Genomic DNA, 27,730 nt, shown 5'->3' with positions numbered 1-27,730 from the left:
CAGCAGGTCGAATGTTTTCCATGATCAAACGATTCTCATTGGCTTCCCCTCCTCCGCTGAGGCGGTGCCTACCTCTTTCGCGCTCCCTTTTGGGTTGTGCAACCCTCAGGGGAACCAACCCCCAAAGCTCCGGGGAGACAGGGAGGCGTGTCCTCAGAACGAAAGTCCCATTGGCTTTACTGCCCGCGGAAGTGTGGGATGGTGCAGCCGCTCTTGTTGCTCATTGGTCCCGTGATTCCACGGGGTGGGACTTGGCTGGGCCTAAACTCTATCCGCTGTCCCAGACCGGTTTTCAGGGCAAAGCTGCCATGCGTTCCGGGGGCCGCGGGCGGCCCCGGCTACGGCTCGGGGAACGCGGCCTTTTGGAGCCACCCTCACCGCCCAAGCGCCGCCTGCTACCTCGGGCGCAGCTGTTGCCTCTGCTGCTGCTGGCGCTGGCGGTGGCCTCGGTGTTATACACCAGTTGGAGCGGCTGGCACCGCCAGTCTGAGGAGCTGCCGCTAGGCCGGGAGCTGCGGGTGAGGCCGGGAGGGGACGCGGGCACTGCGGGAGCCCTTATTTCCCGCCTCCCCTTCTCCGAGGTTTCAGGTTGACGTGACTTTATCTTTATCGGATTGCCCTAGCCGCAGGTGCCGCCGTCTCCGTCTTTAGAGCACATGCCTCTTTCCAACGGAATGAGGCTTCGGGCTTGTTCTGTAATAGCGGTTACCCCGTAAGAGGAAGGGTCTGGAGGAGTAACACTGGGAGTTCTGGGTTCTAATCCTAAAGTCATTTATTTGGAAGAGTCCCTTACTCTCGCTGGGCCTCGATTTCCCCCATCAGGATGGGGGTGGGCTGGGCCGGATGGGCTTGGGGGTACTTTCCCGAGTCTAGGATTTATCCTAGAAACCTCCGATGCTGGAGGCTGCGATTAGGAAGAGGAACTGGGGCTTCTTAGGGACGACAGCTCCCAGGGTAGGGTTGGAATGAGTGTTGCTTTCACGCTCTTCTCTTCTCTTCCCCACCTCCTTCCCAAGGGCCCGTCGATCGGAAGTCTCCCCGAAGCCGGGGTGCGGAGGGTGGTGGGGCAACTGGACCCTCACCGTCTCTGGAACAATTATCTGCGCCCCCTGCTGGTTGTGCGGACCCCCGGCAGCCCCGGCAATCTCCAAGTCAGAACGGTAAGGGGCCCCACCTCCAACCCCTGACCCCGCAGCCCACCAAGGAAATAGGTATTCTGCCCAAGTGGCAGAGCTAGGGCTCTGGCTGGGCGTAATCTGACTCTAGAGTCCTATCCTGCTAACCACCAGACCATTGCCCTCTTTACTGCCCCCACCAAAATCTTACTATATGCTAAGCATCAGCAACAGCCGGATAAGGTGGGCACCAATCTGATCTTCATTGTGTAGATGGGGAAACTGAGGCGCAGAATAGTTAGGCATTTTGCCCAAATCCCACAGCTAATGAATGATATACCTAGGGTTTCAACCCAAATGGGTTGGCTCCAGAGCCGGTGTGGTAACATCTCTACATTGCCTCTCAGAAAGTATTGAGAGTCATTTGAACACTGCCTGAGTTCAAATCCACATCAGCCACTTGGAGTGTGACCTTAAAGTAGTTTCTTAACTTCTCTGTGCCTCAGTTGCCTCATCTGCAGAATGGAACCATTGACAGTCCCCACTCCACAGGGTTCCTAGAACAAGGGCTTGGCACAGAGTGAGTGCTATGGAAGGGTGAGCTGTGATTAGTCTTGGCATCAAGAGACAGGGTCACTCCATGCCTGGCACTTAGTAGGTACTCAGCAGAAGTGTATCAAGGGAACGATTAAACTAAAGTGAGATTTGTGAGTCAACCTGACTGCTCGGCATGGTTCAGGTCACATGGCCCTTCTTCCGACCTTCTCCCCAGTCCCCACCCACTCTCCCACCTCTCTCTTGCCACTAGTTCCTGGAGGCCACACTGCGGACCCTGACAGCAGGCTGGCATGTAGAACTGGACCCCTTCACAGCCTCGACACCCCTGGGGCCACTGCACTTCAGCAACGTGGTGGCCACGCTGGACCCAAGGGCTGCCCGTCACCTCACCCTTGCCTGCCATTACGACTCGAAGCTCTTCCCATCTGGGTCAGCCCCCTTTGTGGGGGCCACGGATTCGGCTGTGCCTTGCGCCCTCCTACTGGAGCTGGCCCAGGCCCTGGACCTGGAGCTGGCTAGAGCCAAGGAGCAGGTGAGGAGCCGGGGTAGGGTGGGGGTGGGTGGGTGGGGACTGCCTCTGCCTTGGTCCATACCAACACCATCCCGTGCTTGGTCTTGTCTTCCTCCGCTCCACAACACAGCCACAGGGTCTTTCCATTTCCTGAATGTCAGATCCTGTCCCTTCTCTCCCACAGCTCTCACCTTGTTCCACAAGTAGGCCAGAGCCCTTCTCTTAGCCGAGGAGTGCCCTCTCACCTCTCTGGTCTCCTCTCCCACCTCTCACCCCTCACTCACTCCACTCTAGCCTCCCACTTCCTCTGTGTACCTCAAGCCACACAATTCACTCCCACCCCAGGCATTTGCACTTGCTCTTTGCTCTGCCTAGAATGTGATTTTCTCAGATATATTCCTGGCTGGCTGCCACCCTTCATTCAGATGTCCACTTTGATGTCACCTCCTCAAAGAGACCTTCCCAGCCACCCTAAAATAGCTCCCTGTCACTCTCTCATGCCTCATGGTGCTTTATGTTGCTTCGTTTATGTTTCCCCAACTAGAATAAGCTCCAGATAGCCAGGCCCTTGGCTGCGTTTATTTCCTGCTGTATCCTCTGGGCTGAGAATATTGCCTGGCATAAAGTAGGATGTCAATAAAAATGTATGGAGGGACTTCCCTGGTGGTCCAGTGGTGAGGACTCTGCGCTTCCAATGCAGGAGCATGGGTTTGATCCCTGGTCGGGGAACTAAGAGCCCACATGCTAAAACAACAACAACAAAAAGATAAAAACATCAACCCTGTGGGAAAAAATTTTTTTAAAAATGTATGGAATGAATGAATGGAAACACAGATCTCCTCACGCTCCTCCCCTGCTCAGATCCCTTCCATGGCTCAAACCCCAGTGCCCCTGTAACAAAGCCCAAGCTCCCTGGCCCTTGCTGACCCCTTGGGTCTCTACTCAAACCGCTTTGGCCCCTTCTTTGGCCCCAGTCCCGATTCATGTTGCTTCCTCACCGGGGACACTCTTCCCTCTGCCCCATTTTACCAGGCCAGCTCCTACTCAGCCTCAGGGCAAACATCCTTTCCGATAGACCTGACGTGTTCCCTAGGCCAGATCAGGACGCTGTTGTTCTTGGAAGCATTTGCCCGACTGCATTTCATCGTTTGTATAATTATTTATTTGTGGGTCTGTCTCTTTTGCTACATGAACTTGAGGAATAACAATTACAATCAGAGCTAACCCTTGTTTAGTTACTATGTGCCAGGCGCTGTCCTAGGACCTGGGTTCGAATCCTACCCTATGATGAGGACTGGTATTAACCCCATTTCTACATAAGGAAGCCGGTGCTTTGAGAACTTAGTAACTTACCCACGACTGCTTGGCTACTGAGCAGCCCAGCCAGGATTTGAACGCAGGCAGTCTGGCTCCAAGTCTGTACTCTTGGCCACCGTGCTTTTCGAGCGAGAAGACTTAGTTTGCCCTCGTCAGCTGTGCAAGCAGGCAGGAAATGTGTGTGCACTGAGGCTGAGGGCTGGCACTGCGCTGGCCCTGACCACTGGCCCTCACAGGCAGCCCCAGTGACCTTGCAGCTGCTCTTCTTGGACGGTGAAGAGGCACTGAAGGAGTGGGGACCCAAGGACTCGCTTTACGGCTCCCGGCACCTGGCCCAGCTCATGGAGTCTGCACCCCACAGCCCCGGCTTCACCAGGATCCAGGCTATTGTAAGACCAGGCCCCACTGGGTTCCGGTAAGGTGGGAAGCGGGTGACACGAGGCTGGCAGCATCCCGCCTGGCCTCTCCAGTCCTGGCCTCTCTCCCTAGGATCTCTTTATGCTTCTTGATCTCCTGGGAGCCCCCAACCCGACCTTCTACAGTCACTTTCCTCGCACGGCCCGCTGGTTCCATCGGCTGAGGAGCATCGGTAAGGAGGCAGGCACCCACCTGGGACGCTGGAGGGAGGCCAGGCACCTGTCCTCTAAGGGGTCATCCAGCCTTCCCTCTACCTCCCTAGTCTCTCTCTAAAGCACTAGGACAGAAACACAAAAAGACCCCACAGCAGTCAAATGAAGTGATTACAAACGGGGGCTCATGGGGTCAGATAGCCCTGGGTTCAAATTCTGGCTCTCTTTCTTACCAGCTGTGTGAGCTTGGGCAAGTGGCTTCCTCTCTCTGAGCCTCAATTTCCTATCTGTAAAATGGGCATGATGGTAATAATAGGGGTATCTACCTCTTTAGACTCAGAGGGATTAATTGAGACTGGGAACATCATTGGCCTGCGGTAAGGGGTAACTAACATTCATCCTTGTTGGGATGATCAGTGCTTCGCCCCCAGACCCCCTGCCCTCCTCTGATTTGTGAGCAGGGGAACCTTTGACCGTTGAGGGGCTGACCCTTGCTCTCTAATCCCCACCGCCTCCAGAGAAGCGCCTGCACCGTCTGAATCTACTGCAGTCTCATCCTTGGGAAGTGATGTACTTCCAGCCCGGGGAGCCCCCTGGCTCTGTGGAAGACGACCACATCCCCTTCCTCCGCCGAGGTACTTGCAGTGGGGAGGAGTGGTGGGCAGGGGTCCCAGGGAGCCACAGATACGACCTGGCCCTGGCCCCTTCCCAGATTAGGGAAGGTGGCAAACTGCTTAACCTCTTTGTGCCTTGATTTCCTCATCTGTAAGGATGGGGATGATAACAGCCTCCACCTCATAGTTGTTGAGGGGATTGAATGTAAAGACCTTGGACCAGTGCCTGGCACTAGCGAGTGTTCAAGAAATGTTAGCTATTACTGGTTGTGCCTCAGTGATTGCAGTTTCTTCTAGTTCTTGCCTCTCAAGCCCTTGGCCACCCAGCATAATCACCTGAGCTTCGAAAAATGCCCAGTCACGTTTCAGGCCTCCTGAACCACAATCTGGGGCCTCTACATTATTCTTACAAAACTCCCAGGTGATTCTGATGCACAGCCAGGGTTGACGACCTCTGGTAGAGGGGTTCAAAACATAGGTTTTAGACTTGGATAGGTCTGGGTTCTACGATCTGCAGCTTACCATTGGTTGACCTAAGGCAAATTACTGAGCCTCTCTGTGGCCCCATTTCTTCTGGAAAAGGAAGAGATAGATACATACAAACACATACGTATGTATGTATTCTTTTTTTTCTTCATATGGCAGTTTTATTTTCAATTTTTTGAGGAAACTTCATACTGTTTTCCATAGTGGCTACACCAAATTTATGTTATGTATTCTTAATCACAGGGTTGGGAGGATTAGATGAGATTAGATATATAAAATGCCTTCTTACACGGTGCTTGGCATATACAGTAAGTGCTAAAAACTGCTTTTTAAATTTTTATTCTATAATTTACTCATTCAACAAATATGCATTTCTTACAATGCCTTTATTGATTCATTCACTGAATACTTCCCAAGGCAGGTACTGAGCCAGCTGTCAGGGATACAGTGACGGGCCATAATCCACCTGGCTCCTGTCTAGCAGGGGGACAGATATTTACCAAATCTGGACAAACAAAGAGTGAAACACTCTGAGGACAGGAACCCAATGCAGTGCAAGGGTTAGGAGCACACACTCTGGAGACATGTGGCCTGGGTTCAAATTCTGACTGTGCTCTTTACTAGAGGCGAGACCTTAGGCAAGTCACTCTGCCTGCCTCTGTGTCTCAGTGTCCACATCTGTAAAACAGGGGTATTATAGTACACCTTACACGATTATTGTAAGGATAAAGTTGTGTGTGTTTATGGCCTTAGACTCGGGCCTGGAATAGAACATAAATGTTAACTATCAGTAAAGAAGAGAAAAAGAGCCTAATAATGTACACCCGGCGAGGAAGGTCAAAGACCTCCTTCCCTTCTTCTGTCTTTCCATAATCCGTTAAGTTTTGAGTTTTTCTAATTTGCGTTATGAAAATAATATACTGGATGTATTTTTAAAACGGACATGTACCCTCACACACTGAAAATCATTGTTCAGAATTCTTCAAGTGCCACAACAGAGTATCTTCTGCTGCGGGGGACAAGACAAGGTTCCCCAGACGCGGGCCTGGGCTCCTGGGTCGGTTGGGGGCCACGCACAAGCCTGAGCCTCCTCTCTGTCCTGCAGGGGTCCCCGTGCTCCACCTCATCTCCACACCCTTCCCCTCTGTCTGGCACACGTCCGATGACTCTGAGGCCAACCTGCACCCACCCACGGTACACAACCTGAGCCGCATCCTGGCCGTGTTCCTGGCTGAATACCTGGGGCTATAGCCTGCCTGGCGGACTCTGAGGGAGAAGCACCCAGCAGCAGATGTGACGAGGGCACCTGGAGCCGAGGAGCTCGGGCCAGGCCTGCTTGCGGTGTGCTGGCTTGTCCTTTTTTAACACCTTTGGCTCTGCTTGTGCTCTCAGTGGAACACCCTCTTTCTTTATCTCAAGCTGCCACTCTTCAAAGACATGGAAGAGACAGACCACTGTGGTGTGAGAGCCAAAGGAATAAGAGCTTGGCCGCTGCCCTGAGGGAAACACTTGGGCTGCAGGTCTGCAGGAGCCAAATGCCGTTCTCCATTTTAGTCAGCAAACGGCATCTGGACCAGCAATACCCCTGACCAAATGAATTCTCTGTGGCTTATGTTTTTGTGGCAGTTCCTTCTCCAGAATGGCAGCCTTGCTACCGCATCAGTCCAAACCCAACTCCCACATGGATGTGCCATGGGGAGCCCACAGAAGATGTGCTCGTAAGCAGGGAACAGAGGAGATGGAAGCCAGTACTTGGGAACTCCAGATTCTGCCAGATCCAATGGCCAATAAACCAGTGTTTCTGCAAAATATATCCTGTAGAACTAGCATACATAGGTGTTGCATGAAAAGGGGGACCAAAGTGGGGTGAGACAACATTAAATGAGTTTCTTCATTTGCACAATGTGAATTTTCAAGAAAGAGAATGCAATGTTTCCCCAAAGTATTTCACCACGGAACCCCTTTATTGGGAAGCACCTCACAGAACCATGGTACCTCAGAAGATACTTTGGGAAACACTGGGTTTTGACAGTTTTGAGTGTACTTATGGTAGAAATGGGTCAACTAGTTACACCAAACCATCCTTTCCCTTTTGGCTGTGGGTACAGGAGTGGGAGATGGTGTGTGTAACTGCAAACTCTAGTGATGACCCAAGAGATTATTTCCCAGTCCTAATTTTCAGACCCAACTGGGGTGCTTATTAAAAAATGCGGGGAATTCCCTGGCGGTCCAGTGGTTAGGCCTCGGCACTCTCACTGCCGGGGCCCGGGTTCAACCCCTGGTCAGGGAACTAAGATCCCGCAAGCTGCGCAGCGAGGCAAATAAATAAATAAATAAATAAATAAAATGCAGACTCCCAGGTCCCACCTACTGCATCAGAACTTCAGAGAGGGGCTGGGACTCTGTAACAAGCACCTGAGGAAGTCTCATGATCAGCAAAACTTTGGGACATGCTGTCCTTAAAGATTCAAGTTTGGTTCATTCACAGCTCCCTAGCAAACCTAAAGGGCACCCAGACAGGAAGTCCCGTGTTGGGCTCTGTACCTGCTGATTTCGTGACTTTGATGGAGACCTGGTAGGCCACAGGGATGCCAGGCCAGGATGCAGGGTCAGAGAGTGAAGGTGAACAGCAGCCTCGCAAGCCAACTCAAGGCTGGCGAAGACTCGAGAGAACTCACGGGCTGAAGGACAACTGCGGTTCTCATTTTGCAAATGAGGTGGCCAGGGCTGAGAATTACAAACCGGTTATTAACAGAGCCCAGATGCTCACCCACAGCTGTGCTCCTATCCCCATGTCCTACCTCCCTTCCAAAAATCACCTGTGCTGGACCAACAGATTGTTGGTCAAAAGTAGCTCCTCCTGAGGCTTTTAACTGGCTGCAAGTCTGAGTGAGGTTTGGGCGGTGGGGACTAACAGCCTCTTAGAGGTGGAATTGGCAGAAGTTGAGTTCAGAAAGGAAATTGACAGATATCAACAGCCAGGGTGGCAGGAGGGTCTCAAATCACAAAGTTAGTTCCTGTTTGTTCATTTCTTGTGTGGCAGGCATGGTGCCAAGCACTCAAAAGTGCAGCACGTCCCCTTAGCCTCACAGCCATCCCAGAAGTAGGTGATACCATCACCTCTGTTAGGGGAAGCAGTGTGTTCAGTGACGTCCTTGGCCCCTTGCCTCCCTGCAGGTCATCGTGCTGAGTGTACTACACGCCAGGTTCTGGGCAAGGCGCCTGGGCACATTTTCCACTTGAATCCAGGGTAAGGATCATGAGCCCCATTTTACAGATGAGGCTGCTGATGCTTGGCAAAGTGATGTTTCCCCCAGCTCCCATCTGTCCCCCAAACAGCTAGGCTCCCCCAGCTTCACACTATGAAGAGGCCATGAGGTATCTTTGGTGAGCACAACTGTTGAACATTCTAGATGCAAGAGCTCACATGTCAGTCTTTTGAGGAACTGTCAGTATTCTCATTTTTCAGATTAAGAAACTGAGCTTCAAAGAAATCAATTGCTGAAGATCACAGCTGGACACTTTCACTGCATGTGTCTAGGTATTCATTTCTTTTTATTTATCCTGCCTATGACTCACTGGGCATACCGGTCTTTTTACCAGTCTGGAATTTGCAATCATCGTGTCCTTAAATATTATCATTGCACCATTCTCTCTTCTGATTCTAGAACGCCAGTTAAATGTGTTAGACTTCCTCACTCTATCCTCCATAACCTTGCTTCCTATTTTCTTTCTTTTTTTGGTCTCTGTGCTACTTCAGACCTAGCTTTAGTTCAATAAATCTTTTTAAAATTTGATTTATTTGATTTATTTTATTTTTGGCTGCGTTGGGTCTTCGTTACTGCGTGTGGGCTTTCTCTAGTTGCAGCAAGCGAGGGCTACTCTTCGTTGCGGTGCGCGGGCTTCTCATTGCAGTGGCTTCTCTCGTCGCGGAGCACGGGCTCTAGGCGCGCAAGCTTCAGTAGTTGTGGCACGCGGGCTCTAGAGCGCAGGCTCAGCAGCTGGCACAGGCTTAGTTGCTCCGTGGCATGTGGGATCTTCCCAGATCAGGGCTTGAACCCATGTCCCCTGCATTGTCAGGCAAAGGATTCTTAACCACTGCACCACCAGGAAAGTCCCTCCCTCAGCATCTAAAACATCTTCTCGGCAGTGTTCTGGGTCAGCCTTACCTGAGCTTGTAGTTCGGTGGGATCCCACCTCCTATTAGATTCACCTTGGACAGGCTTTGACCTTGACTTCTGCCTGCTTGTCCCAGTAAGGCTACAAATAGGAAATCCAAGTTTGTTCACATCAGCAAATACCCTCAGAGCAAAAGTGGCTTCAGGGCCCCATGGGCCTTTCCCTTAAATTTTTGGCTTAGTATATCGTTAACTGTATTTTATTGAATATTTGATGCTTTTCAGATTTTTTTTACTTCTGGTTTTCAGCAGGAGAGTCCAAATAATCTGGCCTTCCCGCTATAGGAAACCAAAAATCCCACAAAACCAAGCCAAGATCCAAACCCAGGTTTCTTTGATTCTAAAATCTAAGTATTTAATAACTGCTATGATATAGCCTAGTCTCTGGAAATTTTGATTCCTTGATAAGAATGTCAGAGACTGTTAGCCACCGCTCAATATCCATTTTTCCTTCTTCTTTTAGTAAATAATTATCTGAATATTTTAAAGCTTTAATTACAGGGATCTTTAGCAAGAGTTTTTTGTTGGGCATAATGCATCCAACTAAAGGATTGCATTTCCCAGTCTCCTCTGCAGCCCTTCCACGTGGCTAAAGTTCTGACCAGTAAGATGTGCACAGAAGCACACTGTGGTACTTCTGGGAGGCAAGGGACTTCCTTTCCTGCAAAATGGTGATGGGTGGAGTTCCAGCAGCCATCTTGGACCATGAGGATGAGGGCCACAGCCAAAGAATAATGGAATAGTGGGCTAGAAGGAGCCTGGGTTCCAGATGAATTCAGGTCCACCATACCTGCCAAACGCTGGGTTTCTAAAGAAATAAAAACTACCTTGTTTGAGCGTCTACTATTTTGAGGTTTTCGAATCCAAAACGACACAGATGAAGAGTCAAAAATAATCTCAGGCGAAGGGACTCGGCTAAGGATTCTTCTCGCAACTTTTTCCATTTCACCATGCACTGGCCCATGACTCCCTTCTCTCCCAAACCCCTTCCCTGAACAACACACAAACCAGTCTGGGCCCAGCCTTATAAATACTGATTTTATAGAAAGGACCAATTCAAAATTGGTCAGATGCCACACGTTAGAAGCTTTCCAGAACCACAAGGATGAAAAACTAAAACCAAGACAAAACAACAAAAAAACAACAAAAACACATCTCAAACAGAACAAACAAAAATACCCCAGATCAAACTGCCTGAAGGTCAAGGTCTTGGTTGACCAAAGGCTTCTAAAGAAACACATGTGGATGGGGGGTGGAGAGACCCCAACACCTGAACAAGTACCCAGAGTAGAAGGAAAAACAACCCAGAAATTCAAAGCCACAGTCCCTGCCCACCGGCCCCCGACGCTGTCCAGAGCGAGGCAAAGGGCTTCACAGCTTTTTTGCAGGGGGGAGGGGGGAGAGTCATGGCAATAGCTTAAATATTGGGAGGAGGAGAATTTTTACACTTCAACTTTTTTCTCCTCTTCCCCTTTAGGGGAAGTAGAGAGACTGGTAGCTTGAGGTTAAGGAGAAAACTGATTTTTATTGTTTTAATGGGGAAATGGCAGGCGGCCATGAAAACTGCCAAATGTGATCTTTGATCTGATGGCCCCAGTTCCTAAAGAGGAGGTGAGCCCTGGTGTAGTAGGTTAGGAAGGGTACCAACCCTGGGTGCTGCAGCCTCCTGGGGAAAAAAAAAAACAGCTCCAGAGGGAAAGAACTGAGGGGAGGGAACGGAAGGGGGCCAGAATGGGGGAACCCTTAAGTAGTACCAAAATTAGCTGCCGTCTGCTCCCTGCTCGTAGGTCCCTGGGGTATGAAGAGTGGCAGGGAGGGCGCTGGGGCTGAATGGAGAAGAAATTGAGATGCTGATAAAAAAACACCCTACTTGAGGGTCTGAAGAGTAGAAAACCAGTAGGGGTCAATCAGAGTGCTTTCTTGGGTCATCCCCCTGAACACCATCGCAGTTCTGGAGGGGGATCAACGCTGCCTGGGCAGAGGGTATGGGCTGGTGACCCAGTCCTGACCCTCGGCTCCCAGGGGGAGGGGGTGGGGGTGGGCATGGTGGGCTCTTCCCCCCCCCTCCCCCGGCTTCACCTCCCCTCCTCCCGGCCAGCCCGGCCGCCCCCACCGCCCCCACCGCCTGGCCCATTGCAGGGCAACACCCAGTTGTTATCGTGCAGACCCAGGCGGCAGCCGGGCGTCTCGCGATCGGCTCGGCGGCAGCACATCCAGTAGGAACGTCCATAAGGCAGGTCGTGGTGGTAGGGCTTGGGGTGCCAGCGGCAGAGCGACACATCGCCCTTCTCGTATCTCTTGCGGCACTGCTTGCAAGGGTCATCGCGGTAGAGCGGGTCGCGGCTCCAGCGCGAGTCTGTGGCCCGCACGCCGAAAGCCTCAATGATGCCCTTGAAGTGGTGGCAGGTGCACTTGAGGGCCGCCAGGGCGCGCGTGGGCAGGAAGCTGAAGATCTTGACCAGCACGTGCTCAGGCAGCAGCAGCATGTACTGTCGCGGCTCCAGCAACCGCTGGATCTTGAAGCGGATTTCCAGGAAGTCGTGCGACACGTGCCGGTACAGGCGGCACAGGGAGGTGTCCACCGTCCCCTCAGCATCGTCCGGGCCGGGTGCAGTGGCAGGCGAGTCAGTTGGCGGTGGCTCGGGGGGCCCATCAGGTCCCCGGGGCTGGAGGAAGAAGAGCTGGCCAGGCGGGGGTGGCTCCTCGGGGCTGACGGTCAGGCACACCGTCTCTTCCTTCACGTTTTTGGTGCCATCCTTGCCGAAGAAGATGCACTCATCCACCACCCCCGTCACCACCACATCCACATGGAAGCCTGACGCGCCACAGTCCCGGGCAGGGGGTGGAGGGGGGGCCGGGGGAGTGTCCTCGGGCCTGGCAGGGGCTGGGGTCTCACCCTCGCTGGCTTCATCCGCCCTAGCCAGCAGAAACTCCACATTGCTGGGGAGGGCATCCCGAGAGGGGCTGATGAGCTGGTACAGGTCGCAGGTGATCTTGTCCTTGGCCCGGGCCCCAGGACCCGGGCTGCCAGGGTAGGCACAACCCGGCCGGCCCCCGCTCCCGTTGGGCAAGCTGCCATCCGGTGCACGGGGCTCTCGGCTATTGGAGATCCGAAAGGCGATGCGCACCTCCCCAGGGCCTGGCCCGGGCCGCTCCTCCTTGCGGAGGCCTTTGGCTGGAGGGTTGTCCCGCTGAGCCTCGAAGTGGGCCACGGCCTCCGCCACACGGCTGCAGTCCCCGCCACCAGACCGCCGTTCGGACCCCAGCCCCTTGGCAGGCCCACCCTGTTCGGCCGACACATAGACCACAGGCGCTGGGGTGCTCGGGCGCGGGTAGCTCTGCAGGGCCAGGGCGGCCCGCTGTTCCACCAGGGCCACCATCTCGGCCACAGAGAGCAGGTCCACATCCTCACTGGCTGAGGCTGGGACCCCCTCAGCAGCAGGGGGCCCGTCTTGTCCCCCTGGGTCCGGAGGAGCCTTCGTAGGCTCAAGACAGCGCCTCCTCCGCTTGGCCTTGGAGCTGTCACTGCCCCAGTGCCCCTTGACCTTCATGGAGCTGGCCCGGCTGCCTCCACCGCACTGGTGGGCCACAAAGAAGGCCACCTTCTCCTTTGTATTCCCGGGCTTGATAACATACCACGTGTCCAGCAGGACTCGACCCTCGTCGCCGGCAGCCGCTGCTGAAAGGAGCGGGGCAGGCTGGGAGGCAGGAGCCTCCGTGGCCAAGGCTGGGGGTGTGTTTTCTGAGTGGGCAGGGCCATGGTCTGGCTCCGCCCCCCCACCTGGCTCAGGGCAGGCTGACGGCTTGAGGGCTGCGGAAGGCGGGCGCGGCTGGTTCTGGGAGTAGGTGCCAAAGGGCCGGGGGCACCACAGCTGGAAGGGAAGGAGGCCCCCTCGGTCCATTCTGGGGAATGGTGGCAGACAGGCGGGGGTTCACCACATCTCAGGACCTGAATGGCGGTGGGGGGCTCCACAGGCCACCTGGAGACAGGGAAGAGGAGGCTGGGGAGCTGGGGAACGGCCTGCCCTCCCAGTACCCCACTGACCTCAACATCTCCTGACCTGAGGGGACAGACCAAACTAGACCACTGAGATCCTGTTCCCGCCCCCCTGGCACAGGTGAGCAAATGGAAGGCTGCAGAGGGGATAGGACCTGCTCCTGTAAAACTCAGAGTGTGACCGGAGCTGGTTGTTTGCTCCAACCCTCCGCTGTCTCACAGCCTGACTGGTTTCACTCACGATCCAGAGGTCTCCTGCTGCCATAACTTTTTAAACAGAAATGAAAGTACCAACTGACAGCTCCTCCTTTTTCTATTTGCTCACCTAGTAACAAGTTCCTGAAAAGACAAGAATTCCCAGCCCTGCCCACAGCTACTGCGGCTTGAGCCCAGAGGAAGCAACAAGGTAGGCTGGGCAGGGGAAGAAAATCAGAGGTCGGAGACAGAGAGGTCCTTAAGAATTCAGCTCCTCACTTTGCTCGGGTCGTGAGGCTCTTGAAGGATCCCTTAAAGCTGTGTATCCTCAGCCAGAAAAATGCACACACTTGCACCAAGACTGTGCAGGTAATTCCCTTAAGCACAAACGCAGACCCCTGGGATGAGAAGGCCCTTCTAGTCTAGTTTCCTCAAGTTGCTCACAACTTGCTGAGTTTGAGGCTCAGAGTGGGGAAGGCTTACATAGTGTTAACACCAGGCCCTCGAACTTGTTTTCCAGACTTTTCAATTTAGGGCTTGCAATAGTGACCGTTTTATTTTGCAATGACTTTGTGTGCTTGACCTAATCTGGAAGCAATTTTGCTAATGACTCTGACACGACCACGTTCCACTGCAGGACCAACAGTCTCAATCCCTCAGTCTCAATCCTTCCCTGGCCCATTTCCCTCCAGACATCTTGAAACCAAAATACCCTTCAGGGCTTCCCTGGTGGCCCAGTGGTTAAGAATCCGCCTGCCAATGCAGGGGACACGGGTTCGATCCCTGGTCTGGGAAGATCCTACATGCCGTGGAGCAACTAAGCCCGTGCGCCACAACTACTGAGCCTGCGTGCCACAACTACTGACCCCGCGTGCCTAGAGCCTGTGCTCTGCAACAAGACAAGCTACCACAACGAGAAGCCCGCACACTGCAATGAAGAGTAGCCCCCGCTCGCCGCAACTAGAGAAAGCCCACGTACAGCAACGAAGACCCAATGCAGCCAAAAATAAAAATTAAAAAAACAAAACAAACAAAAACAAAAACAACAAAATACCCTTCAAACATCAAAACTTCCACATGCTTACAGACTGGTAAAAGTAGTTTGCTGACTCCTGGTCAGACTATTTTGAGCCACAGGCCAAATGTGGCCCACTGCCTGCCTCTGCAAATAGAAGTTTTATTGAAACATGTTCATTCGTTTATGACTGCTTTCATGCTATCATGGCAGAGTTGAGTAGTGGCAACAGAGAACATATGGCCTGCAAAGCCTAAAATACTCATTATCTGGCCCTTTATGGAAAAAGTTTGCTGACCTCTGCAGTATATATGGTCCCTCTAAATTCAGGCAATACCACAGACACCACTAAATCACCCTTTACTTCATAACCCTGTAGACACCATTCAAGATCTAGACAGCCTCCAAACATCCACAGACCCCAGAAACAGAAAGTCCTAATCCTAAAAATCCTTGCCCCCCATAATCCCCAATCCCACCTACCCCAATACTTACAGCCCCTGCCGAAATGCCAGTTTCTTGCTTAAAACAACAACAACAACAAAAATGCCACACAGCCCCTAAAACCTACAGAAGGCTAAGTTTACCAACCACCAACACATCTAAAATGTCCAGGAATAGAAGCTACCACATCAAAGGCCATTCACTCTCTATAGATGCAAATGAATCCTGACTAACATATCCAGACCCTCTCAAATCCTGCTTTAAACTTCCAAACCTAAAAATATCCCCTCCAGCACAGAAAGCCTCAATCTCAACGAACCCCTCACAGATTCCCATGCCTAACCAAGAACTCGAACACACACAGCAATTTCCCAACCTCACAGATGACCTGAAAGACCAGTTTCCTGAAATCCTATACTCACCTCAAACTCTTTCTAAACCTCCACATGTATTCCCTAATTCCACAGAAGCCCCCCAACCGCAAAACAACTCACTAAAGCATAAAATCTCCGTAACACATAAAACTAATCCCAAACCAGATACTTCTCAAAAGCCAAAAGGACCTCCAGAATACTCCCAAAGAAACCTTACAAAATGTTAATAAGCAGACATGGGCTTATGGCATGCTCGCTGGCAGTTTTACTGGGTACTGTTCTAACAACTCCTGCTAATCCTCCCCCGTCCCGAGGAAGCAGGTAGTGTTATCAGTCCCTGTTTCCAGATGAGGCACAGAAAGGTTAAATCCCGTGTCCGGAGACAATCAGGTAGGAAGTCGGGAGAGCCGAAAGCCCACGCATTCTGGGTCCAGAATTGGTACTCTTGGACTCTTTTCTTTGCTTCTCAGTCTCTCCGTGGCTCCCCAAATCCTATACCCACCAAACACCCCAATCCACACGGGAGATCCCCTACAACGCAACCGAACCTTCCACACTACAACAGAACGGAAACCAGAATCCCAAGGTGCCCCCTAAACTCAAGGGAACCCCAAAGTATCCCCACACGCAAGCAAGAATATCCCCAAGCCCCCAAATATAGCCTCCCCGGAATCCGCCAACCCCTGGGGCTACCCTCGAAACCGAGACACGCCCCCAAAGCGCCCCCACCGGCGAGCCCCGCCCCCTACGGCGGGAGAAAGTGGCTGCACACACGCGTGCGCACGAGTGGGAAGAGGGCCCGCCCCCTCGCTCCTTCCCTCCGGCTGTCGCGCGGGCGGGTACCCGACTAGTTTCCCTCCGCCTCTTTGTTGACAGACGCGCGCGTGAGGCCCCCAGCCAATGAGCGGCGGCCGTTCGGGGCCATGCCCAAATAAGGAAGGCCTTGGCGAAGGGGCCCAACTTCGAAGAGGGAGGAGTAGGCGAGAGGTGACGAAGGGGGGTGTGGAAACAGCCGAGTGCAAGAGAGCGTGGAACAACTCCCAACTTCCTGCTAAACGGAGGGACAAGGCCAGGACCGAGGCCACGGCATTCAAGGAGAGGTTTATTACGACGTTTCCTCTAAACAGGAGCCTTGATTGACAGTTGAGATTTAAAGGCCCAAGCAGTTTAGGGATTGAGACTCCAGGGCGGAAGGAAGGGGGTCTAAAAGTGCCTAGCTTTGGTAGGGAGCCCTGGGGGGCTAGATTTCCTGCGGGGGAAACTGGGCAGCGGGATCACCTAACCCTGAAAAACAAATGGGCAGAACCCTGCGATGGCTCCCGCGGCACTGAGTCTAAGCCTCTGGGCCTGGCATTCAAGGCTCAGGCCTTGTGGCCAAAAGGACCTCTCTGGCCAGCCCTTCCAACCAGGCGCCGCAAATCGGACTCTGAGTTGGTACAATAAAAGACTATGAAATACCTCAATAATGTTTTTTTAATATTGATTACCTGTTAAAATGATACTATTTAGGATATAATTGAGTTAAAATACTTAAAATTAACTTCTCTCCTTCCTTTGACTTTTTAAAGGTGGCTACTAGAAGATTTTAAATTGCACGTAAGGCTCACTTTATATTTCTCTTGAACAGCACTGGACTAGATCCTTTCAGTGCCAGGCGGACTCAAGAGACACTCAAAGGTGGCCCCACTGCAGGCATCTGTCCATCCCCACCACCCTGCCTACTACCAACCATCCCACACATCAGAGCCAGAAGGGTCTTCTAAAAGTATAAACCTGACCTTGTCCCTACCCTTCTCAGAACCTACCATAACTCCCCAGTGCCCTTGGGAAAAAGCCCAGATACCCCACTGGTCCAGCCTCGTCCTTCCCCACTCTTCCACACCCCCAGTGGACCCAGGTAAGCACGTGATCTGGCATACAGAGTAGTTAGGATACTGGGGCCCTGTCTGATCCTCGATAGGAGCTGTTATCTCCATTGTATAGATGAAGAAATTGAGGCAGGACAGGTTGCCTAACTAGCCCAAGGTCACACATAACTGGTGTGACTTCGAGTAGAGGTATGAACCCAGGGCATCTGATTCTAGATTGCTGTGCTCTATTGTTTAATTATATATTCTCTGGGGTCTCAGCTCAGCCATCCCCTGCTCCAGGAAGCTAACCTCCCAGGCTGGGTCAGGCTCCACCTCTGGGCTCCCACACTGGCCTCCTTGATATCTATTTCTCAGAGTCAGCAAGCTCTTTCCTTCCATGGTCTTCGCATCTGCTGTTTCCTCTGACTGGAATGCTTTGTCCCCAGATCTCCACATGGTTCAATCCCTTCTATCATTTGGGTCTTTGCTCAAATGTAACTTTAATGGGCCTGTATCTTTAACAGAGAGGCCTTCCCCGAGCTCCCTTCCTGGAAACCTCCCAACTGCCCAGAGGGGGACCTCTGGGTTCCCAAGTCCCAGCCCTGCCCACTCTTGAGTCATCACTGTCTAGAGATGGATCTGTCTCCTCCACTGGAGAGTGAACCCCCGGGAGGAGAGGAGGGAGGAAGGGTCAGAGGTATCATGCTCATCATGGTGACCCCAGCAACACTGCCCAGCATGGGACTGAATGGATCAAAGCTCCTTTTCCAGAGGCTCCATGTCGTAAACCCCATGAAGCCTGACAGTGTAAATTCTGTTTCACACCCAAGTATTCTATCTGTGTCCGAGGTCACTAGGGCAGAATTTTCTAACTTCCACACACTGAGCCCAGCACAAAGCCCTACGCTAAGACAGCTTTTAGAGAATGCTCCGTGAAGCTCCATTTATTGTAAAACATCAGAAGCCAGAAAGACTGAAAATAAAAAGATGGGAAAAGACGGACCAGGCAAATATGAACCAAGAGTCAAGGAGAGGAGTGACATTGCTGTTTAAAAAAACAGTAACAACTGACAAAAGCAAAAGGTATTATCAGGGACAAAGATGGTGACAAAACAAACTGACCCATTATACACAAAAGTTCTCAACATACGTGCTCCTAATACTATGGCCTCAAAATATACAAAGCAAAAAACAACAGAATGACACACAGTTTGGCAAATCCACAAATGTAATGGGACACCTTAATATATCTCTCCATAAGACATTGGTTGAAAAGATAAAATCAGTAAGGACCTGAACCCCACAACCAGCACCCTTGCTGGAATGCCCCCGACAATTAGAGAATCCAGTTTTATATCCCTCATCTGACATTCAGAGGTCCTCCCATGTGCTGGCCCTGGGTTGGATGCTGGGGATACAGAGATGACACTGAGTTCACCAGAAAGAGCTCATGGGAAAGGGGGCAGACATCCAAATAAACAATCATGGCCAACATGAATATATTACAGAGCAAATGATCACAACAGCAGTGAACACTGGAGCACTCACCGTGAGCCAGGCTTTGCTGTGAGTACTTTACAAATATTAGCTCATTTAATTCTCACATCATCTTACTATTTTTCATCTCATTTCAGGGATTAGGAAGTGGAGGCACAGAAGGGCTAAGGAATTGCTGTCGGACGCAGCTCTGTGGCTGAGCTTTGACTCCGAGAGTCTGGCTGACTCCAGAGTGCAAGCAGCTCATTCATTGAGTATACGGAGCACTTTTCCTGGATCATCTTGTTCCTGGATCATCTTGTTCAGTCCACAAGGCCTTTGCACTCTCTGTTCCCTATGCCTAGAATACTCTTCCCCAGGTATTCACAGGGCTCACCCCCTCCTCAGATCACCTTCATGGGACCTTCCTTTTTTTTTTTTTTTACCTTATTTTATTGAAGTATAGTTGATTTACAATGTTGTGTTAATTTCTACTGTACAGCAAAGTGATCCAGTTATACATATATACATATTCTTTTTTCATATTCTTTTCCATTATGGTTGATCACAGGATATTGAATAGAGTTCCTTGTGCTATACAGTAGGACCTTATTGTTCACAAGACCCTCCTTGATTGAAAACTGCAGCCCCTGCCACAGACAGACATACACACTCTCCTTCCCTGATTTACTTTTCTCTTTTAGCATGTGTTACTATCTAATACACTATAAACTTCATAAAGTTTATTGTCCGCTCCCCTCACTAAAATGAAAGCTCCCCCAAGGCTGATACTTTTGCCTAGCTTTTTTTTCACTGCTGTGTCGCCAGCTTTTAGAACAGCGCCAAGCGGTTGGCTACCGTTAGTGTGGTCCCCAGAGCGGCAGCCGCTGGGAGTGTGTTAGAAATGCAGTCTTGGGCTCTGCCCTACACCCACTGAATCAGAATGTGCACTTCAACAAGCTCTCTGGGGGATTGCAAGCACAATTAAGTGTGAGAAGCAACGCCCAAGCACATCACAGGTGTGCAGTGCACATTTGTTTGAACAAACCCCTAATACTGCCATACTGTCTGCCTTCTGCACAGTTGCTACTGGGGACCTCTTGTGAAAAACTAGCTGGTCCAGCCGAGTCCACCGGTGGAAATCCTGCGCCCAGGACCAAGGTAGGATGCCACCTCCTCCAGGAGCTGTGCTGGTGCCATCCTAAGCTACACAGGATCTCTTCCTCCTCAGGCCTCCTCTGGCAGCACCTGTCACCTGCCCTCGCTGAATGACAATGACCTGGGTGAGGGCCTCTCTCCCCTTCATCCTCTGGATTTCCGGAAGGCTGGGACCTCTCCTCAAAGGTACAGCTGCTCCAGCCTCCGCACGTGGCTCCCTGGCCTGGTTTAGCATTTCCGGCTCCATCCTTTCCATGGTAGCCAGAGAGAGCTTTCCAAACACAAATCAGACCACAGCACTCCCCTGTTTAAAATTCTTCCATGAGAGGTGCAAGTTGGCAAAACAAAATGAACAAACAAACAAACAAAACATGCCCAGGAACCGTTTCTCAGAAAGCTACTGGAGGATTTGCTTCACCACAGGAAGGAACAAACCAAGAAAAAGGAAGCTATCAGATCAAAGAAATAAGATCTAGCCCAGAAAAAGGCAAAAGGAAGGAATCCCCAGATGAAGGTAAAGGGAGCTCCAAGGAGGACAGCTGTGCAGCATGTGGAGGGAGAACCTGCTTCTGGCAATGCACAGAGAAAGGAGAAAGGCTGACAGTTAACAAGCTGAGCCTGCGACTTGAGAAGCTGGAAACAGTAGCAACCACAGAATAAGCCAAAGAAGGAAGGAAAGGATAAAAAGCAGATGCCTGACTCCCCCACGCTGAGTCAGGGGATACCCCCTCCCCCCACCTTGGGGTACCTCCATCCCATGGTCCAGAAGGTCAGGGTCGTGCCAGCACAGGACTGGGCACAGAGTGGTGCCCAGGGAACGCACTTGCCCACTGCCAAACAGGCATCGGTGGCAGGACCCCGGGGCTCTGCTCCTGGCCCTGCTCTTTCTATCCTCCACTGTCTCTACCCCGTCACCCCCATTACTACTTTGTCCGCAACCCTGATCCATCCATGTCCCGTTATTGGCTTTGTGGACTCAGGGTCTGCTGGTCTCTCTCCCCCTCTCAAATTTCCCTTTCTGACTAACAGCTGATGGTAGGAATCACCCGAATCCTCAGGAGCTAGAGATCCAGGGTGCAGACAGAATCCAGACAGGGCCTCCGAGCACCCCAGCTTTCCCACTTCTAGGGGTGTGACCGTAGGCAGGGTTTTTATCCCTCTGTGCCTTGGTTTCCCCCACTGAAAAATACAGATAATCACAGTACCCACCCATGGGTTGGCTGCTGATTCACTGAGACCAACCCAGTAGAGCGCTCACTGCCAGCGAGGCACCAAGGAGAGGTTCAATACAAAGGCACCAGGATTATTAAGAAAAGGTGAGACAGAGAATTCCCTGGCAGTCCGGTGGTTAGGACTCCCCGCTTCCATTGCACGGGACACAGGTTCAATCCCTGGTCGGGGAACTAAGATCCCGCAAGCTGCACAGTGCAGCCAAAAAAAAAAAAAAAAAAAAAAGTGAGACTGTTGAAGGGTTATCACTGATGGAGCCAAAGACATCTCTCTTTATTTCACACTCTGAAATGAAACCGATCCTTGTCCCCCACAATAATCAAAATATGGCCATGCCTTTCTTACTGTTGGGTATTGGGTCTCACCTAGTAATTACACAGAATTTACAGAGCAGCTACTGGGTGCCAGACACTGTTCCAGGCATCGGGGACATGCAGGGCACAGGAGACAGAATTCCTTGTCCTTACGGATTGGAGAGAGGGCACAAGGAATAGATAGTAATTTTCAAGGTGCTACAGGGAAACAAATATACCAAGTGAGAGGGATGAGGAGCGTAAAGCAGGGGTTATGATCTTAACTGAGGCGTCAGGAGCAGGTGACAAGCCAAGTCTTTGAGAAAACCTGTGCTTTTAGGAATAACGCAGCTTTACCAGAGCCGCTCAATATATACCATTCGCAATGATAAAAAAAAAAAATCATTTTGTATGAGTAAGCTTCAGATAAGCACAGGCTGAAAACACACTTAAGATTTGAAGAAAAGGCAAAATAACTTGGAAAGGAGAAACATTTTCTATGAGAAACAAATAAAGGGGGAAAAAGGTGTCACATCACCCCGGAGCACCCAGATGTGACAAACTGGTACAGGGAAAAGTAAGAGGTTGGCAACTTTTCCCCAAACTAACAGGAGACGTGGAGACAAAAATGTACCTGGTACAGGCCCTGGCACATAGTAGGTGCTCTATCAACATGGTGGACTACTCAAGGGATGAACCCCCATTTTCCAGAAGAGGAAACTGAGGTCCAGAGGGGTTAAGTGACTTGTCCAAAGTCACATAGCTGGTGGGTGATGGAGCCAGGATTAAAATCTGGGTGTTCTGGTTCCGGAGCACATGTTCAATAAATTTTTCTTGAAAGAATAAAATTAATCAAAATACTTCACACTTATTAAGAGCTTAATATGCACTAGGCGTTTTATACATGTGACCTCATCAACTGCTTACAAGAGCCTGACGGCTGGAATGTGGCCCCATTTTACATATGAGAAAACCGAGGCCCAGAGGCGGAAAGCAACTTGGCCAAGGACACACAGCAGCAGAGGTGCGGGACAGGAACGTGGTCCTATCTGACGCTGATGCTATTAACCATAAGCTTTCCTATCAGGGTCAGAAAATTTATGGGATAAACTCCGGAAGCCTCAAGACAAATGAACCAAACTGTTTCAAAATGACTGACAAAGTTGCCAAACTGCCCAGTGAGGTCCTAATGACCAAAAAGTTGGGAGAAAAAAAGCACACAGTTGTTAGAAATATTTCATATTCACAGAAATACCTGCAGTTGGGCCAGGCTGGGCATTGGCAAGTGAAATATTTATATTTGGCTGGGGCTAGGAATGGGAATGGGGACAGACTGACTTTCTGAGCACCCCCTCGGGGAGTCACCCTTGGGCTTGGGTGCCCAGGGGTAGAGGGTGGGTAACTACAAGAGTCAGGATATGGGAGGAACCTGGGAGAGAAAGGAAAGGCAGATGTCTTGGCTGATGTCTCCCTCACTGGTCCTTCTCTACTGCCCTCTCTCAGGTCTGTGTTTCCCATTCCCATTCCAAAAAAACGACAACTCAGGTGTATAAAGCACTTACTCCAAGCACTTCACGTGCTTACCTGCCCGAACCCTCTAACCTTCCTAGGGGTTCTGATCCCATTTTATAATTGAGGAGAGGCCAAAAGACTTGCCCAAGGTCACACAGCAAGTAAATGGCAGAACTAAAATTCAAACTGAGGACTGCTTCAGTTCTCAAGTCTCTGCCCTACTCATGACATCGTACGTCAGTACAAGGAGAGGGGACTAAATTACAGTGGGGAGAGCACAGATTCTGAGCCAGGATGTCTAGGTTGGAATCCTGAGTCTATCGTTTAATGCTGGATGACCTTGGGAAAGTTGCTGAACCTCTCTGTGCCTCTGCTTCCTTTCTGTAGAATGGAGAAAACAACAGAACCTACAACTTAGGGGTGTTGTCAGAATTAAAGGACTTAATACATACAAGTAGCTAAGAACAGGGCCAGGCACTTCCTAAACAATAAGTGTTAGCTGGAATCGACTGTGGGGAAGCACCCCCTCCCGCCCCCGCATGTTTCTGAGCTGAGGTGTGCCCAGCTCAGTGCCGGGGTTTGAGATAACGCCCCTGGGGCTGGACTAAAAAGAAGGGAATACATTAGCACCTGTGACCCAGTCACATTCCTGGGGTGGGGAACTTCCCACCAACAGCTCTTAGACTAAGGACTTACCCCGAGCCGGGATGACGATCTTAGGAAGCCTCCTCTCTTCTCAGTGGCATGTTGTTCCCACAATAGATAAGGGCACTGAGTTTCAGAGAGGGGACACTTGCCCAGGTCACAAAGGAGTAGCAGAAGAAAAGATCTGAATGCTGGAATGTCCATACACATAATCCGCTACCCTTTTCTAATTCCATTGGAGAAACGAGAGTGCAAAAGGTCGTCTTTATGGCCCCTGCTGGCCATATTATCCTACAGTTCTGTGACTGTCCAGTTTATCGGGAGTCTCTGGCTGGACTAAGCAAACTATCGCTACAGGCAGGCCCCTCATCTCATGCTCCGCACTCCACCCACAGTTCTGTATCCTAACCTACACACCACTCTATCACTGATTTCTCTCTTCCACCATCTCAGCTTGCCCTCCTGTCCCCAATCCGATCCAGAAGCTCCAACCCACCGCATCCACAGCTGGCCTTTCCCTCGGAGCCTCCAGACCCCCTCATTCATCTAGCACTGACTCCCATGCCTTTCCACATCCCCTACGCTAAACCCCTCGAAATTGCCCCCTTCAGGGCCTCTGCCAGGACGCCCAGCCCCTTCTCCAACTCGGGACTCATTTCCCCAGCTCTGAGCTCCCTCACAATCAATCTCAAAGCTCGACTCTCTCCCCACCTTCAAGACCCATCCCCAGCCCCCATTCTTCTACTATTCCCTCCGGCTCCCATTTCTCCCAAACCCCTCCCCCAAGAGATCTCCCCTCACCCAGTCTCTTCTTTAGCCCCTGCCTCTTCCCTCTCGCCACAGGGTTCCGAACCCCCGCCCGGGTTCTCAAGCGCCCCCGGCCCCGTCTCGGGGTTCTCACCATCTCCCCGCGCTGCAGCTCCCTCGGCTACGCGGGTTTCCCCCACTCGCTCCTCTCCAGCCTCCCCTTCCGGGTTCCCGCCCCGAAGCCCGCTGGGAATTGGAGTCCGGGCGGCCACGGACTACAACTCCCAGAAGGCAGCACGGTCAAGCTTGGAGGTGGGGAAGGAAGCAAACTGGGCGGGCTGAGGAAAAGAACGACTCTAACTCCCAAGCGGTAGAGAGGGGGCCTGATAGCGCAGGCGCACAGAGCGCCCCCGCCAGGCGCACTGGGAGTTGGAGTGCAACCTCCTCCATTTTGGCCCGGGGCCCTTGGAAAAGGGGTTGAGAAAACTGCAAAGGGGCAGTTTTTGTGAGGGGTGGAGAGGTGGGAAGAGCAAGTTTACCGATTTACTTAAACTGATTAACATAATAATTAACAGTGCCTTGTACTTTCTCACTTTCCCATCCATTTTTCCCCCTGGTTTTCTTACCACCACCTCCTAATTTACAAATAAGGAAATTAGCCTTAAGCTTTAGGAGGGAGGATAGCTCCATGCACTAGAAATTTGTACATATCATAGAAGATTCACGAAGACAGGCACCTTTTTGTATCTTGTTCAAGCACACAGAAGAGTGTAAATAAATGTTGAGTAAATATCTATTGTATGTTAATTATATGCCAGACACTCTGCACAGAACCCAAGAATTATCCCAAATTTATAAAAACTAAGGCAGAAAGAGATTGAGGTTCTTCTCCAGGGCAACACAGCAATAAAGTGATATGAACTGAAATGTGTTGGACTCCAGGGCCTCTGCTCTCCACTAGGTTGCTAGATCGTCTCCCCTTAAGCTATATTTTCCTGTCCATCCTCCTCACGGGCCATGAGAGTGAACTTTCTAAAATGGAAAGTTTGCTATATTAAGGAACATAACTTCATGAGGGGAACTGCTATTAAGGCTCGATTCCAATGGCCCTCCTCTGAATCTTTTCTCAATTTATCTCTCTTTAATGCGACTGTGCCTCACTAGATTCTCACGGTCTGTGAGCCTTCCCAACTGCACTGGGAAGACTTTGGCTAAATTCCCAACTTGTAGCATAGCGCTTGGCATAGGTCCTCATTAGACATGCGCTAAAGAGAAAAGTTGGCAATGGGACACCAGAGGTTGGGAAGGGAGACTGGTCACATCTCCTTTGCTTCCGGAGAATTGGCACTTAGGGAGACCCCGCCTCCTCATTAGGCTCCACTGGCTCAGGACCTCAGAAGAGGTCTGGGGGCGTGGCCTGAGGGGGCGGCACCTGCCGAAAAGGCGGGCAGCTGAGCGAGCGCTGATTGGTTTGCACTTTGGCGCGCACCGGAAAAGACTGTGTCAGGAGGCGCGAGGCCAGGCTAGCTCTGTGGTGGAAGACAGGGCCTTCCCCAGGCGCGCGTGCGCACGGCCACCTGAAGCCTGCCAGTCTCGCAACCAGCACATCTTGGCAGGAACTGCTGAGGGCGTGGCCTCGCCTCAGGAGTTCGCTCTGCTCTCCTCCTCAGGCCTGGCGCAGGAGCCTCGCGCCAAAGGGGATTCGCGTCCGCCTCACGCTTGGAACGTGGTGGCTGAGGCCGGCCTGAGGTTCGCGCACGCAACCAGCCTATCGGGACCAGCACGAGACGCTGTCTGATCAGGCTCCCAAGTGTGGGGCTGGCGCAAAACCAGAAGGGCGCCATTGTGCACGTCCTGAGGCGGGTGCTGGAGGCCAAGGGGAACGGGTCGGGTGACTAGCCGGCCAGAGGGGAGCCTGGGGTCCACTTCGTGGTCGTGGCCTCCCTCTGGGAGTTTCAGGCAGACGGGAGGGCGGTTGTGCCTTGGGTGCCCGGGCCTTGGGGGAGGCAGGACCCGAGCAGCAGAGCCGGAGTTTGGGTTTGAGGCTGGGCCTGGGTTTGGGGATCCACGCTCAGGTTTGAGATACGAAGTCTCTGAATAGTGTTGGGGATTTGGGGGTCACAAGTTAGGATCTGGGGTCTCGGGATTTGTGTCTGGAGAGAACTCGTTTTGGAAATCTGAAGGTCTTGGGTTTTGTGGCTGGAAGCTTTCCTGTTGGAATCAGAGATCCTAGTCTGGGGATCTGGAAGTCTAGAATAGCATTTTGGGGGTGCGGGGTCTAATTTGGGAGGATTGAAGCTTCAGTGTAGATTTAGGGTCTAGAATCTCAGTGTAGAGTATGAGGTATGAGATTTAGGGTCTGGGGTCACAGTTTGGAGCTTTGAGAATTGTTAGGGCCTGCAGTCCCCCACATGGAGTATGAGGCTTCAGTTTTAGAGTTTGGGTTTCAGAGTGGAACTCACGGGTGAGATCTCAGTTTAGGGTTGGGGGTCACAATTTGAGGGTCTGAAGTGACAGTTTGAGGATCTAGAGGTCTTTGTTTTAGGATCTGAGGTCAATTTGGGGGACTGAGGTTTGCTTTGGGGAGATTGGATTTCTTACTTTAGGGTTTGGGTTCTCAATATTAAAGTTTGTGGTCTGTGTTTTTTTCTTTTTTTAATTAATTTATTTTTATTTTTGGCTGCGTTGGGTCTTCGTTGCTGCACGTGGGCTTTCTCTAGTTGCGGGGAGCGGGGGCTACTCTCCGTTGCGGTGCGTGGGCTTCTCATTGTAGTGGCCTCTCTTGTTGCGGAGCACGGGCTCTAGGCGTGCGGGCTGCAGTAGTTGTGGCTCACGGGCTTAGTTGCTCCAGGGCATGTGGGATCTTCCCAGACCAGGGCTTGAACCCGTGTCCCCTGCACTGGCAGGCGGATTCTTAACCACTGAGCCACCAGGGAAGCCCTGGTCTGTGTTCTTAATACTAGGATTGGGTTCATATTTGGAGATCAGAAATTAACAGTTTGGGGGTCTAGAGCATCTCAGTATTAGAATTTAGGGCGTTTAGGTTTGGGAAGGGCTCCTTTTTATGTTCTAGGTCCTCACTTTAGGAGTTTAAAGACATAGTTTTAGTACCTTAATATCACAGTTTAGAGATCTCAAGCCACAGTTTTCAGATGTGGTTCCCATTGCAGGATCTGACATTTCACTGTTAAGACTGAAGTTCTGAAGTCAAAGTTTGGGAATCTGCTCCTTTTAGTTTTAGGTCTGGATCGTGATTTACGGGCCCCAATTTGCAATTTGAGATTCATGGACTTCAGTTCAGAGTTTGGTCATTTTAATTTGGTCTCTTGACCTGTGTTTATGGGGACTGGGGACTTATTTTGGGATCTCTGAGTGCTCAAAGGAGTATGATGGGGGAAATGAGGCTGCCCATCAAGCTGTGCATTCCTCCTGGAATCCCAGAGGTC

At 51.4% G+C, this 27,730-nt stretch overlaps 2 protein-coding genes across 3 annotated transcripts; one reads left to right on the top strand and one right to left on the bottom strand.

Moving 5' to 3' along the window:
- Window positions 1–245: 245 nt before the first annotated feature.
- Window positions 246–8,975, top strand: QPCTL (glutaminyl-peptide cyclotransferase like). Of its 2 annotated transcripts, none has more exons than XM_030873877.3 (7): window positions 246–518; window positions 1,017–1,160; window positions 1,924–2,205; window positions 3,738–3,890; window positions 3,991–4,090; window positions 4,589–4,705; window positions 8,640–8,975. In XM_030873877.3, exons 1-7 carry the CDS (start codon window positions 309–311, stop codon window positions 8,642–8,644), a joined length of 1,011 nt encoding a protein of 336 aa, XP_030729737.2. In that variant the 5' UTR covers window positions 246–308; the 3' UTR covers window positions 8,645–8,975. The 2 variants fall into 2 exon arrangements, with proteins under 2 accessions (XP_030729737.2, XP_030729736.2); XM_030873876.2 differs by having other exon boundaries at window positions 248–518; window positions 6,276–8,972.
- A 1,394-nt stretch (window positions 8,976–10,369) lies between these two features.
- On the bottom strand, window positions 10,370–24,516 carry FBXO46 (F-box protein 46). Its single transcript, XM_070044393.1, has 2 exons — window positions 24,439–24,516; window positions 10,370–13,328 (listed from the first exon to the last, which is right to left on the bottom strand). The coding sequence occupies exon 2, from the start codon at window positions 13,248–13,250 to the stop codon at window positions 11,424–11,426; it is 1,827 nt and encodes a 608-aa protein (XP_069900494.1). The 5' UTR covers window positions 13,251–13,328; window positions 24,439–24,516; the 3' UTR covers window positions 10,370–11,423.
- Window positions 24,517–27,730: the final 3,214 nt, after the last annotated feature.

This window comes from Globicephala melas, chromosome 19 (genome assembly GCF_963455315.2).
Source record: "Globicephala melas chromosome 19, mGloMel1.2, whole genome shotgun sequence".
In the NCBI taxonomy this organism is placed as follows: Eukaryota; Metazoa; Chordata; class Mammalia; order Artiodactyla; family Delphinidae; genus Globicephala; species Globicephala melas.
Note: the sequence above shows the minus strand (reverse complement) of the source record. Positions and strands in the feature narration are given on the sequence as shown.

What these genes read in the sequence shown, in the direction of transcription:
- QPCTL (XM_030873876.2), top strand. Translation starts at nt 309, where the DNA reads ATGCGTTCCGGGGGCCGCGGGCGGCCCCGGCTACGGCTCGGGGAACGC. An exon ending in CGCTAGGCCGGGAGCTGCGG is followed by an intron (nt 519 to 1,016) that starts GTGAGGCCGGGA and finishes CTCCTTCCCAAG; the next exon opens with GGCCCGTCGATCGGAAGTCT. An exon ending in CATCCCCTTCCTCCGCCGAG is followed by an intron (nt 4,706 to 6,275) that starts GTACTTGCAGTG and finishes TCTGTCCTGCAG; the next exon opens with GGGTCCCCGTGCTCCACCTC.
- FBXO46 (XM_070044393.1), bottom strand. Translation starts at nt 13,250, where the DNA reads ATGGACCGAGGGGGCCTCCTTCCCTTCCAGCTGTGGTGCCCCCGGCCC.